Raw genomic sequence first — 11,186 nt, 5'->3', positions numbered from 1 at the left:
AAAGACGGGTAGATGAGGCGCTTAGGGACATGGTTTAGTAGGCATGGTGGTGTTGGGTTGATGGTTGGACTCGATGATCTTGGAGGTCTCTTCCAACCTTAATGATTCTATGCTTGTGGTTGTATAGCGTTGATAACCTAGGACCATAACTCTGGGAGAGACTTCACAGAATGGTTGAGGTTGGAAGGGACCTCTGGAGGTCATCTGGTCCAATCCCCCTGCTCAAGCAGGGCCACCTAGAGCCAGTTGTTGAGGACCATGTCCAGATGGCTTTTGAATACCTCCAAGGAGGGAGACCACAACCTCTCTGGGCAACCTGTGCCAGTGCTCAGTCACCCTCACAGCAGAAAAGTGTTTCCTGATGTTCAGAGGGAACCTCCCGTGTTTCAGTTTGTGCCCACTGCCTCTTGCCCAGTCACTGGGTATCACTGAAAAGAGCTGGCTCCATCTTGTTTACACCCTCCCTCCAAGTATTTGTACCCTATCAGAAAGAATCCTTCTAAGCTCAGTGCTGTTGTTACAAGTCTCCCTACACCAACTCCTTACAGAAGCCTTTGTGATTTGCCAAAACTGTTAATAGGTGGTATGATAAACACTTCTACACAAGTTTCAAAAACTCTAGGCCCTGAACTACAGTTTTTCAAAATTGTGCTGGCTTAATAAAATAACCTTTCTGGGAAAACGTAACATCCTAAGAATAAATATTTAATGGATAAAATTGCACTGATTTTCAGTTTGGTATAAACTATTTCACTTTTGGGAAATACAATGGCAATCTGCAGCACTTTTCTCCTTTGCTCTTGATCTTATAATTATTCCATGCAGATTCTCAGCAGTTAACTCTATTGTGTTATGAAAAAAAAAAAAAAAAATCACACTTGAATAGTAGCTGCTAACTGATATTAGAAGCAATATGTGCATCAGCTACAAAGTGCCAGAGGAGCAGCCTGTCCCTGTGAATCATGATAGCCAGCTTCATTATTTAAGAACGTTTAGCAGAGAACTCAACACTGGTAAAGCCCTTCAACTGTCTTCACATAAGTCATTCCTAGAATTAGGAGTCTGGGAGTTGGGAATGCACTGGCTGACTAGGCAGTTCACCAACACAGACCCAAATACAGGGGAAGGACTCAGAGGTACACGTAGGCTGAAAGAACAAAAATGGAAAAGAATCAGACCCTGCCAAGGCTGCAATTTCACTGGGAAGGGAAGGTCCTCAGACCAGTCCAGGATTGTACCTCATGGCTGTACATATTCACTCTGTGCTACCAAATGTACAAATTAGAAATATACAGGAAAAAACCCAAGGTTGGTGCATTTGCCTAGGCTCTCACAAAATCAGCTGTGACATATCCAGCCAGCGCGACTGATGAAAACGCACCTCCCACTTTTGAGACACTCTCCCTCGTACAGGAGGGCTCTCAGAGGAGCGCTGTACAAATGCAATGGTTGCTTCATGCTACCAGCTGCAAGAACAAAATCTCAAAGTGAGGCCTATACTCAGAAACATGGAAAAGCACAATGACACCTGAACTAGTATCCACACTGCAAGTATTGTGGTCATGGTGGCTGTACCAACTCCTCTGCTGCTGAAGTAGACAGCATATGGGTCTACCAGTCTAACAGACAGAGCTAGATTGCACAGACCGACTCATTTTAATCCTTAATAGAAGCCTACTTCAACTGAATGCCTTGCACTTTGCAAAACATTCTTCATGTTAATATTTATTTCTGTCACATATTTTATTTCTACATTGCATTTCAGGTTGTCCAAAAGGCAGTAATTGAAGTGGATGAAGAAGGAACTGAGGCCACAGCAGCTACTGGGTCAGAAATAACTGCATTCACAGTGCCTCCTGTCATCAAGGTGGACCGACCGTTCCTTTTTATGATTTTTGAAGAAACTTTTAAAACATTACTGTTCATTGGCAGGGTGGTTGATCCAACAGAAAGGTGAATAAAGGTAACAGTTTCTATTCTGTGGTATGTAAGAGGCTTTATTTCTATTTTATTAACTTACATTAGAATAAAAAGGACAGTGAAATATGTAAATGTGAAAAACTGTTTTGTCTCTCCAGCTAGCAGTAGGTCATCCTATTAATATTTTATTAATGCCCAAGTGACAAGCTAAATTCACTAAGGCACAAAGTGACAAAAATGTGTTTTGTAAAACCTACTATGCAAATTAAAAAGTCCCCACGGAACTGAACTTTCAAAATTCAACATGTTAGTGAAAAGCATGAATGAAAACCAAAGACTCATATGCCAAAATATTCAGGAAGCTCAAACACTGGAGCTTGATGTTCCTCAATGTCATCTTCGGTTGCGATGAGACTTAAGAGCCTACTGACCTCGACGTTAGCAGAATTTTGCCAAAATGTTTCAGAAAAATATTTCCATGATCTAAATACAATTAACCTTATTCAAGTAGTGCAGTTTCTGATTTCAACAGAACAGCAAAATCTTTAACATTTAGTAAATTTTAATTAGCGGCAGAGCCCTATATATAAAGTTTGAAATAATGCAAAAAGCTACTTCTAGCTATATATAACAGATCTAAGCGTTACTCTACTTGCTTACACAGCCTTCACAAAATAGCTGCCCAAAAGGGGGCAGAAGAGTTTTCAAAATAATTTGGCATAGAAGCTTCGAAGGTGTCTATCAGTAAACGCACACAGACAGATGCATCCACAAGAGAAGATACAAAAGATACATTACAGGGTAAAGCTGGTGAACATCTCTAAAAATCACCTCACTTACTATTAGATGTCTACCCACAGCAACCCAGACACTGGTGTAAGACACACAAAAGGATTTAGCAGGCAGACTGTGGTATCCGACTAGACGACGAAGGTGCATTTAACCTAACTCCGCATTGCGGTATGAAGGCGCCCAGAAAGAAAATCACTCCTTCCTGCCTCCAAATGATTAATAGGAAGAATGTTGCTACAAAGAACAACTCAGTTATCACTGTATAGTTGACCTCCAGCTGTTATTCTGAGTTGCAGGTAAAAACAATGCTACGAAGGGTTCAAAAGTATTGGTGCTGTCCAACAGAAGTAACCCAGAAGTAAGCAGCCCCAAAAAAAGCTTGCTGGGATGGAGGTCTGCAGTGTGAAGGACTGATGAAAGCATACACAAGACAGCAGGAGTTTTGTACAAGGACGATGTGCAGACCAAAAAATGTCTAAATAGAGCATTTAAAGATTACATAGCAGGAATTTAATATGTTGTAGGGTTACTGAGTGGAGCACGTGTTATCAGCATTAAATCAGTTAAAAATGACAGACAAATGACAGTCAATAAGAAACAAATGACAGACTGTATACAGAACTCATTACATGCTTATTAAGGGGAGAAATAGCTTGGATTCAAGTTTCTGAACTTACTGGCTGTTCTGCATTGCTCTAGTAAAGGCATCCGAGGGTCAAATACAGTTTTGAGTCCTGTCCTGCAGCTGGGTACTGCTGATGTGAGTTTGGTCCCTGGCAGAAGTCAGACTGAGAACAGATTGAGCAGTCTCCTGTGGTCCATGGGTGAGCAGCTGTAGCTGGCACGTCGAGTTAGTTGTCCCTGGGGACCTGGGAGTATCTGCTTTCATTAATGAGACAAAAGCAGAACCTGGGAGAGCCAGCACAGGTCATCTGTGTATCTGCATCAATATTGCATGTTAAATATCACAATACTTGAAGAAGCTTTTAAAGAAATCTGTGATTTTCAAGATCCTATGCCAGGCTGCAGAACAAACTGAAAACTTGAAGTTTCCACAGAATCCAAACAACGTCTGTGACTAAAGACAGAGAATACACCTAAATCCAACTGCAGCATAAGAAGCTTAAGAATTCAGACAGTAAAACACTGCTTTGTACACATTTTGTACTTCACACAAGACAGCATACATCCAGCATTATTACTATTTAAAATAAATACCTTCTATAGGTAAATGCTTTTATTTATTTTAATTATAAAAGATGCCCTGAGAATTGTTTTTTCAAGAACATGCATGTACAGCATTGTCCTAGGTTTTATTTTGAGTAAATCATCATTCGTATTTTTACATTATAAAAAGTAACCACACACACATATGCATTCACAGATCAGATCATCTTTATCATACACCAATAAATTGTAAAAATCACATATTTCTGATATCAATATATTTATACTGCTTCCATTTTGAAATAGAGAAGCTGACAATAGCTTCATAGGCTCTCTCTCAAGTATTGGCATAAATAGAACTTTTTAAAATAGAATCGCATGTTTTTCCACAGACAAATTTTGATAGAAACATTAGCATTAATACAAACAAATGCAGATGACATCACTGAAGCATGATAGCTTGCAATAGCAGCTGGTTAAAAACTAGATTCATCATTATAAATTATTCAAGTGAAAATACAATCTGAAATACTAAAAATTAAAACAAGTATTTATACAACAAAACTTACGAAATAAAACTATTTTTTATATCATCTGGCGACATCTGCTTTTAGATTGCTTTGAAACTTACACAGGATTTTTATGAACTTTACTTAGTACTTTTAAAAACATTACCTCCAAATTCACAGCACAATGCTACTGAAGTTTATTTTTTTATAGACTGATCAATGGTTCTGGACTTTGGTCTTAAATTAGGTTTGAAGGTTCTTTAAAATGTGGGATTACTTTTTCATATTCATAACAATGCCTTCTCTTTCTTGCATAAAAGATGGGTGCTAAGAATTGCTAAAATTGTAAATAAGCCAATTAAGTAACAGATATGTGCATTCTAAATCCAAGAATTTGAACTACAAAGGCATAATTGAAGAAAACAAAATCCTCTCTTTAGCTGCAGCAGTTAAGAGCACATAGCTGAAGTTGTATTTCATAACATTTCACTACAATGTTAGAATTCTGCAACCATTACTTATTGGAACATATTTTACAGCTTGGGTTTTTATTTAAAAGATAAAAAGTTTTAACATTGCAAGATGCATTTTATTCATTCCAGGCATTAGAGAGTCCCATCTGCCGCTCCCACCTTATCTCACCAGAATGTGCTTCCACCAGCCTCTGGTTCCCTTCTTTTTCTGTCAGAAGTTCTAAGAGTTTGATTTTCTGTTTTTTCTTCATACAAGAGAAGAAACACATATAATATGTTGTTGCTATATTATTAAATAACATAACATCATAAACTGCTATTGCATGCAACATTTTAACATAACCCTTCGCTGCTGTACTTTAAAAATTACTAGCTGCTCTACTGCACCCACTGAAAAAGCCAAATGGACACATTCTGAGGGCATTCTTCACAAGAAGCGTGTATCTCTCCATTAAGTTTTCTACAGAAGGTCATGTAGAGATCCCTCTAAGTGAGATGGTTAAGGCAGTACAAGCAGTCTACTCATGGCTACAAATAACGCCAGAGGTCTCCAGCTTAACCCATGATAAAATCTGGGGAAAGTGGAGATGGGGAAGAGAGAGAAGCTTAGAGCTCTTTACAGTGTTATTTCTAGGTCTTCTGTTGATCATGTCACTTGGGCAATTTCGGCACTTTTCATAGCCTTAATTTTTTAATCTTTAAATATATTGTTCTTCAGCTTCGCAGAGTTGTAGCTACATCAATTAACAACTGTTTGTAATGGTCAGAGATCTTTGGAAGAACAGGGCTTAACTTTTAGTACTCTGTGGAAATATTTGCATCCATATTTTACAATATCATTTACAAACAAAGCAAGATATTGTTCTGCTTCACCCTTTTAAAATTGCTGATGGAATCTTTCATGATAATACAGCAGTGTTAGGATACCTACTAGCTTCGTCTTAGAAACGGCACCTAAATCACATGCCAGTCCCACTGGACCTCAGAACTCTTACCAGCAGAAGGAAAACATGATTGGAAGCTGCAAGTAACCAACTCAGTGTAGTAGATCAGTGGCAGAACTACTTCGTCTTGTGCTCAACTTTCTAAGCAATTATGTGACAGGATGAAAGACACTACTTTAAGATACTTATATGCATATAATTGTTACAACATGGTCACACACCAGTGTGGATGTGTTAAAGGTCAGTTGTGGACATTTTATAAAATACTGGTATCAATTTATTATTAAGAAATTTATTTCTATGCAACAATAAATCTACCCCCACTTTTTACAGGATGGAAAACCTGTACCCCCCGTTTTTGAACTAGGTTTTAATTGAAAGTGAAATAAAATCAGGCACTATCTGTATGTGTATAGGCAAGATGCAAAATTCTTAAATGCTGTCTATAAAGCTGGATATTTTTATTGATGAATCTATAAAATTCTGGAAAATAGTTTTAATCAATTGCATATTGAAATCAGTCATATTACAGTAATGTAAACTCAAGCAAAACAGCAATTCTCATCCTAAAAGAAAATACTTTAATCTCATAAAAACAAAACCATTTAAAAGAAGATAATAAAGCTACATAGCATAATAATACAAGATCGGACTACTTGATGGAACGCAGTGTTTATGAATCATGTCAATTTCTGCACTAGGATGATTCAGGATCTAACTGGCAACTCTACGACAGAAAATCAGAAAAGCAAGTTTGCTTTGCAAATTGACTTAAGTAAGGTCTCTCGTGGGATTAAATACTCAACCAGCGCTCTTTGAGATTCTTTCCTATTCCATAAGGTGCTTAAAATCAGGTACTCAGCTCTTGTGTGACTCCACCATTAAGTTATACGGGTGCAAATTCAGCACAATTCTTGCATTTCCTATCGTATGAGTATTACCTAAGGTCTAGCAAATGACACCAAAGCTAACGGTCATTTTCTTGTCACCTGCTTGTGAGCAGTGGATCAGGATTTACTGAGATTTCCTTTTTCTTGCATATACATTATTTTTAAAAAGAGGAAATATTTTAATTGGCACAAATATCTCTGAAATGGGATAACCAAAATGTTTGAACTTATGAGTATGGTTAAGTAAAGACCTCAGTTCTGCACCAAAGTAACTTTGGGTTTTGAAAAGTTCCTGGAACATGAATATATGAAATCAGAAATACCTCATCCCTGCAAACTGCACTATATTGTCAAAAGTGAACATTTGCCAGTATTCAGTAGAGCAGTTTTATGGAAAGATTACACTTAAGCAATTAAATAATATTTTGTCTAAACATACATCACTTTGAACTAAGAATCATTAATTATATCTATTGATATTTTAATTATTAAACAACATATTACTGCCCAATCTTCCATTCTTCACAAACACAAATAATTACTTAGAAAAAGAAACATGTTAGAAGTTACCTTACTCATGTTGCAGAGCCAATAAACTAAAAGCTAGGACTTGCCAGAATTAAGATGGTCAGTGCAATGTTTAACCAGCACATACGTAAATTTACATGATGATATAGTCTAAATATATACTCAATTATTATTTTCTCACAAGTTTCCTGCCTTAGTGAGTGCATAGATGGTGACACTCATTCATAAGCATCTATTCAATTGCAACTCTCGTGGTAGAATTCTCAAATTCTCCTCTCAGTGTCATTTCTGTCAACTGCTTATATATTTGGATATTAAATTTTTCCATCATTCAAGTCAGAAAATAACGTTTCCTTGGAACTGACTTTTTTTTGTATTTTAGTATGTGTATATTTAGCACCAGGACTGACTTTCTGAACAAAAGATAAAAGAAGTACACCTAAACATATCCGTCATGAACAAGGTTATGCGGATGAATGCATTTACCACCAACCATTCCTGTATCTCTTCATATCTCCTTATAGAGCTGATCCATTTTTTATTAAAACAATTAAGTATTGGACTAGATTACAGTAGAGACATTGAATCTACAGTGCAGCAGATATTATACCAACTAGAGATGTGTTTTCCCATAAGAACACAGAACATTAAAACTCTTATTGAGAGCTAAATGTAGGTCATCCTAAGCCTGCTCTTCTTTCTTCAAAAATGTTTTTCTTCCCCTAGAATACCCTCTCGTCTTCTGACACTATGCAGTTTAGGGACTTTCTGAACCAGAGAGAGGATCCAGATCATTGTGTTTGATTAGATACCTACTTTCAAATAGTCTGCTGTTAAGGTATTCACTTGGGAATGGTACATTGAGACTTGAAGCTGAGTCTCTTACGTTCCACTTTCCTGCCTGAAGACAAAGGTACAAACTGCTGTGTGGGTCTTTTTCTGTCCCTTTGTATTCAAACAAAAGATATCAGTTTTATTTTAAGTGACAGATAGAAAAAAACTTTGAAATTTGGAAAAGTTTTATGTGATGCAAAAAATGTCTAACTAATCTTCACATCTGACTGCTTCGTGAATATTAATTCATTTATTTTCCCCAAATCCTTGTGAGACAGATGAGTAATTGGAATTTCTACAATGGTTGCTAAAAAAATTTACAACATTTGAACTAATTTTCTGGTTTTAAAGAGAGGGAACAGAGGTATACAGTGATTAGGGTGAAAGTACATGGGTTTTTGAGCACACCTAATTTTTGAAAGTATGTAGCACTGTATGTCATTTTATGTACTCAAGATACATGTCCCATTTACTTTATAGATAGATTAGTAGACATGCTGATATTTTCAGCTAACTGTTGAGTTTGAAATCATGCACTTTGAAATAAGTGACCACCTAATGATCACTTACAAAAAGTCTGAGTAAGTACTGTGGGTAATATTTAAGAGAAGGCATTAGACTCTGCGAAAGAGTGCAATTTGACTTGGCACCTAAGGTACTTCTGCTGTGAAACCACTGACTTAACACAAACAGTCCACCTTCATTCACTACTTATCTTCCAACCTTTTCTAGAAAGAAAATGCAGTTTTAAAAACAATAGGTCACTATGCAAGCTTGATTTCATTCCATAACAAATTTATCTTGTACAGTGAACGTGGTAAAATTCCAGTAGAAAAAAAACTTATGTGATCACACAGCAAGAGACTGTATCATAATATAATGTATACAAGTAGCTGAATGCAAGCTGTTCAGAGAACCTTTTTTGAGTGTTTTATTTTACAATTTAGGAATTTTACTAACTTATATCTGCGAGTAAAGTTGGGGGGGGGGTGTTTTGGTTTGTTTTTTAAAGGAACCTGAAAATATTGAAGTGGAAAAATATGAGTTCATAGAGATACTTAAGCCACCAGAAAGGACCACTCCAGAGATACCACTATCACTATTGTTTCCTCTTTATACCTGGCAAACCAGTGTAAGGTGTTTCCTCTTTCCTATCTGGTGCAGGCTCCATAGCTCAGCTCCACTGCCTTTGACCAGCAAGTCACAGCCTCACATTCTGGACTCTCCTTTCATTCTTGGTCTCTCATACGTATTCAGGCTTCCAAGGCCCAGCCTGCACTTCCCCATACACTTCAGCTTCTAGTTCTAGTTTCTATTACACTTAAGTCTACTTTCCCAAACAACCTCCTTTTCTTGCTATAGCTGGCTCCTTTCCTTTCTCCATTCCTCCTTGGCTAAGAAAGCAAATCTCTGATAGCAAAGAAAAATCCAGTTTGAGCACCCAAAATTACAGCTAGTCCAATGACAGTAATTTAGAACTACAAGTTATAGTGTAAAAGGAATCTGCAGGGAATTAGCTGCTAGAGTCTACAGAGATTTGACTAAGTACACATCACAGCGATTTTCTAAGACTGTTAAACTTTTACCACAGGAACAAACAAATTAATCTTTGATTTTGTTCTTGCAAAATGTTGAACAGTTTAGGCTGATGTTTAAAGAAAATCTGCCTGAGGGAGATGCCTACCATTGAATTTTTTTTATCTAAATGGTTACGGTAAGGCAAAGAAGGCAGTCTTAATAACAAGTAGCAGTACCAGTTCATTGTAACTCTCAAAATTCATCATGAAATTGTTACATAATAATACATAAACATATATAAGCACATAAAAAGAAGGAAAAGGAAAAAATAAATCATCTAACAATACATACATTCTATTTCTCCAACTAGAGGCAGCTAAATCACTGTGACTGTAGTTATTATATATCAAATGCACTAACCTCCACTTTGTCCCATTCCACCCTCCCAATAATGTACCAGCTGAATGCAAACATATGCAAGAGAAACAATGTGAAAGACTAACTGAAAAGGAACACAATCTTAAAAACACTTGTCATTGCACACATCACATTTCTACCGTGCTATTTTAGTATTTCAAAATTTGGGTGCAGAATTATCATAAATATAGGCTTAGTCCTACATGGCTCTTTTGAGTTCCCTTTGAAAATGTTACCCATAAGCTTGATTTAACCTCTTGTCAACCACTTACATGCTCATCTTTCGGGACTGACTCTCTTTATTTCCATTGTTCTTTTGGTCAGCTGAGTTAAATAAGTTGCGAGAAGAACTGGAAGGGAAGGCAGCATTCCCACTATTACCAGTAGAATGAGTCCGGAATGAATCATCTGAAATAAAGAGTTGCAGTTTAGACAAAGAATTTTGTTTGAAAAAAATACACAGAGTGAACAGAACGAGCTGTTTTTCGTGTGGCAATAGTGGCATATTTCCTATGGCAATAATCCAAAAGTTTAACTTTGTGAGGGAAATGGTTTCAACTTAACATTTCATCAAGTATTTTTATGAAAAAACGCTAAATAAAGATAATTAGAAGACACATTTTGGAAAAGAAGATTAATACATTTAATAGATGAAAATAGTGGGATTTAATTGGCCAATCCTTAGCTGCTTAAATCGCTTAGATGAAATAGCTAAATTTGTCTAGTGTCTGCTAGTAGTGAATGGAAAAAGACAGATTCCTCTAGGAAGCAATTTGTCTCATTCTAATCTTAATCATCCAAACAACAGCAAACGGGGAGAGGGGCATTTCCCGACAGCAGTTTCTCTCCCCTAATTCAGTAGAATTTATGCATAATATTCTTTTCCTCACGTAAAATGGGTGGAGCCAAATTGCAAAACCAACCTTTTTATGACATCCAAAATGCCAATCGAGAAATTATAAACTCATTTTACTTTTACTACTTTTATACGTAACTTTAAACAAACGTGTAAAAAAAAAAAAGAATCTGAAAACTAGACTAGCACTGAAGTGCTGAAACATATTGGATATCTATTATTCTACGTTCTTTAGGAGTATGATATTTTACAGTATGCCTGTTTAATGGGGCCCACATATTCAGCACCCACACAAAAATCTAATGTAAAATCTAATATAATAACCTACTTACCACTAA

At 36.6% G+C, this 11,186-nt stretch overlaps 2 protein-coding genes across 2 annotated transcripts in view; one reads left to right on the top strand and one right to left on the bottom strand.

The window, feature by feature from the left end:
* The window catches only part of SERPINA10 (serpin peptidase inhibitor, clade A (alpha-1 antiproteinase, antitrypsin), member 10), a 7,112-nt gene extending 5,139 nt beyond the window's left edge, over positions 1 to 1,973 (top strand). Inside the window, exon 4 of the mRNA XM_009332374.1 lies at positions 1,766 to 1,973. Within this exon, the coding sequence (XP_009330649.1) occupies positions 1,766 to 1,957 (192 nt within the window). The 3' untranslated portion in view covers positions 1,958 to 1,973. The remainder of the gene's footprint in view (positions 1 to 1,765) is intronic.
* Positions 1,974 to 3,944: 1,971 nt separating this feature from the next.
* The window catches only part of PPP4R4 (protein phosphatase 4, regulatory subunit 4), a 75,092-nt gene continuing 67,850 nt past the window's right edge, over positions 3,945 to 11,186 (bottom strand). Inside the window, exons 22-23 of the mRNA XM_009332373.1 lie at positions 10,265 to 10,441; positions 3,945 to 5,106 (exon numbers count right to left, since the gene is read on the bottom strand). Coding sequence (XP_009330648.1) covers positions 5,082 to 5,106; positions 10,265 to 10,441 — 202 coding nt within the window. The 3' untranslated portion in view covers positions 3,945 to 5,081. The remainder of the gene's footprint in view (positions 5,107 to 10,264; positions 10,442 to 11,186) is intronic.

The sequence above is a fragment of the Pygoscelis adeliae genome, unplaced genomic scaffold (assembly GCF_000699105.1).
Source record: "Pygoscelis adeliae isolate BGI_AS28 unplaced genomic scaffold, ASM69910v1 Scaffold429, whole genome shotgun sequence".
NCBI lineage: Eukaryota > Metazoa > Chordata > Aves > Sphenisciformes > Spheniscidae > Pygoscelis > Pygoscelis adeliae.
The sequence above is the reverse complement of the archived record's forward strand: the minus strand, read 5'-3'. Positions and strand labels throughout refer to the sequence as shown.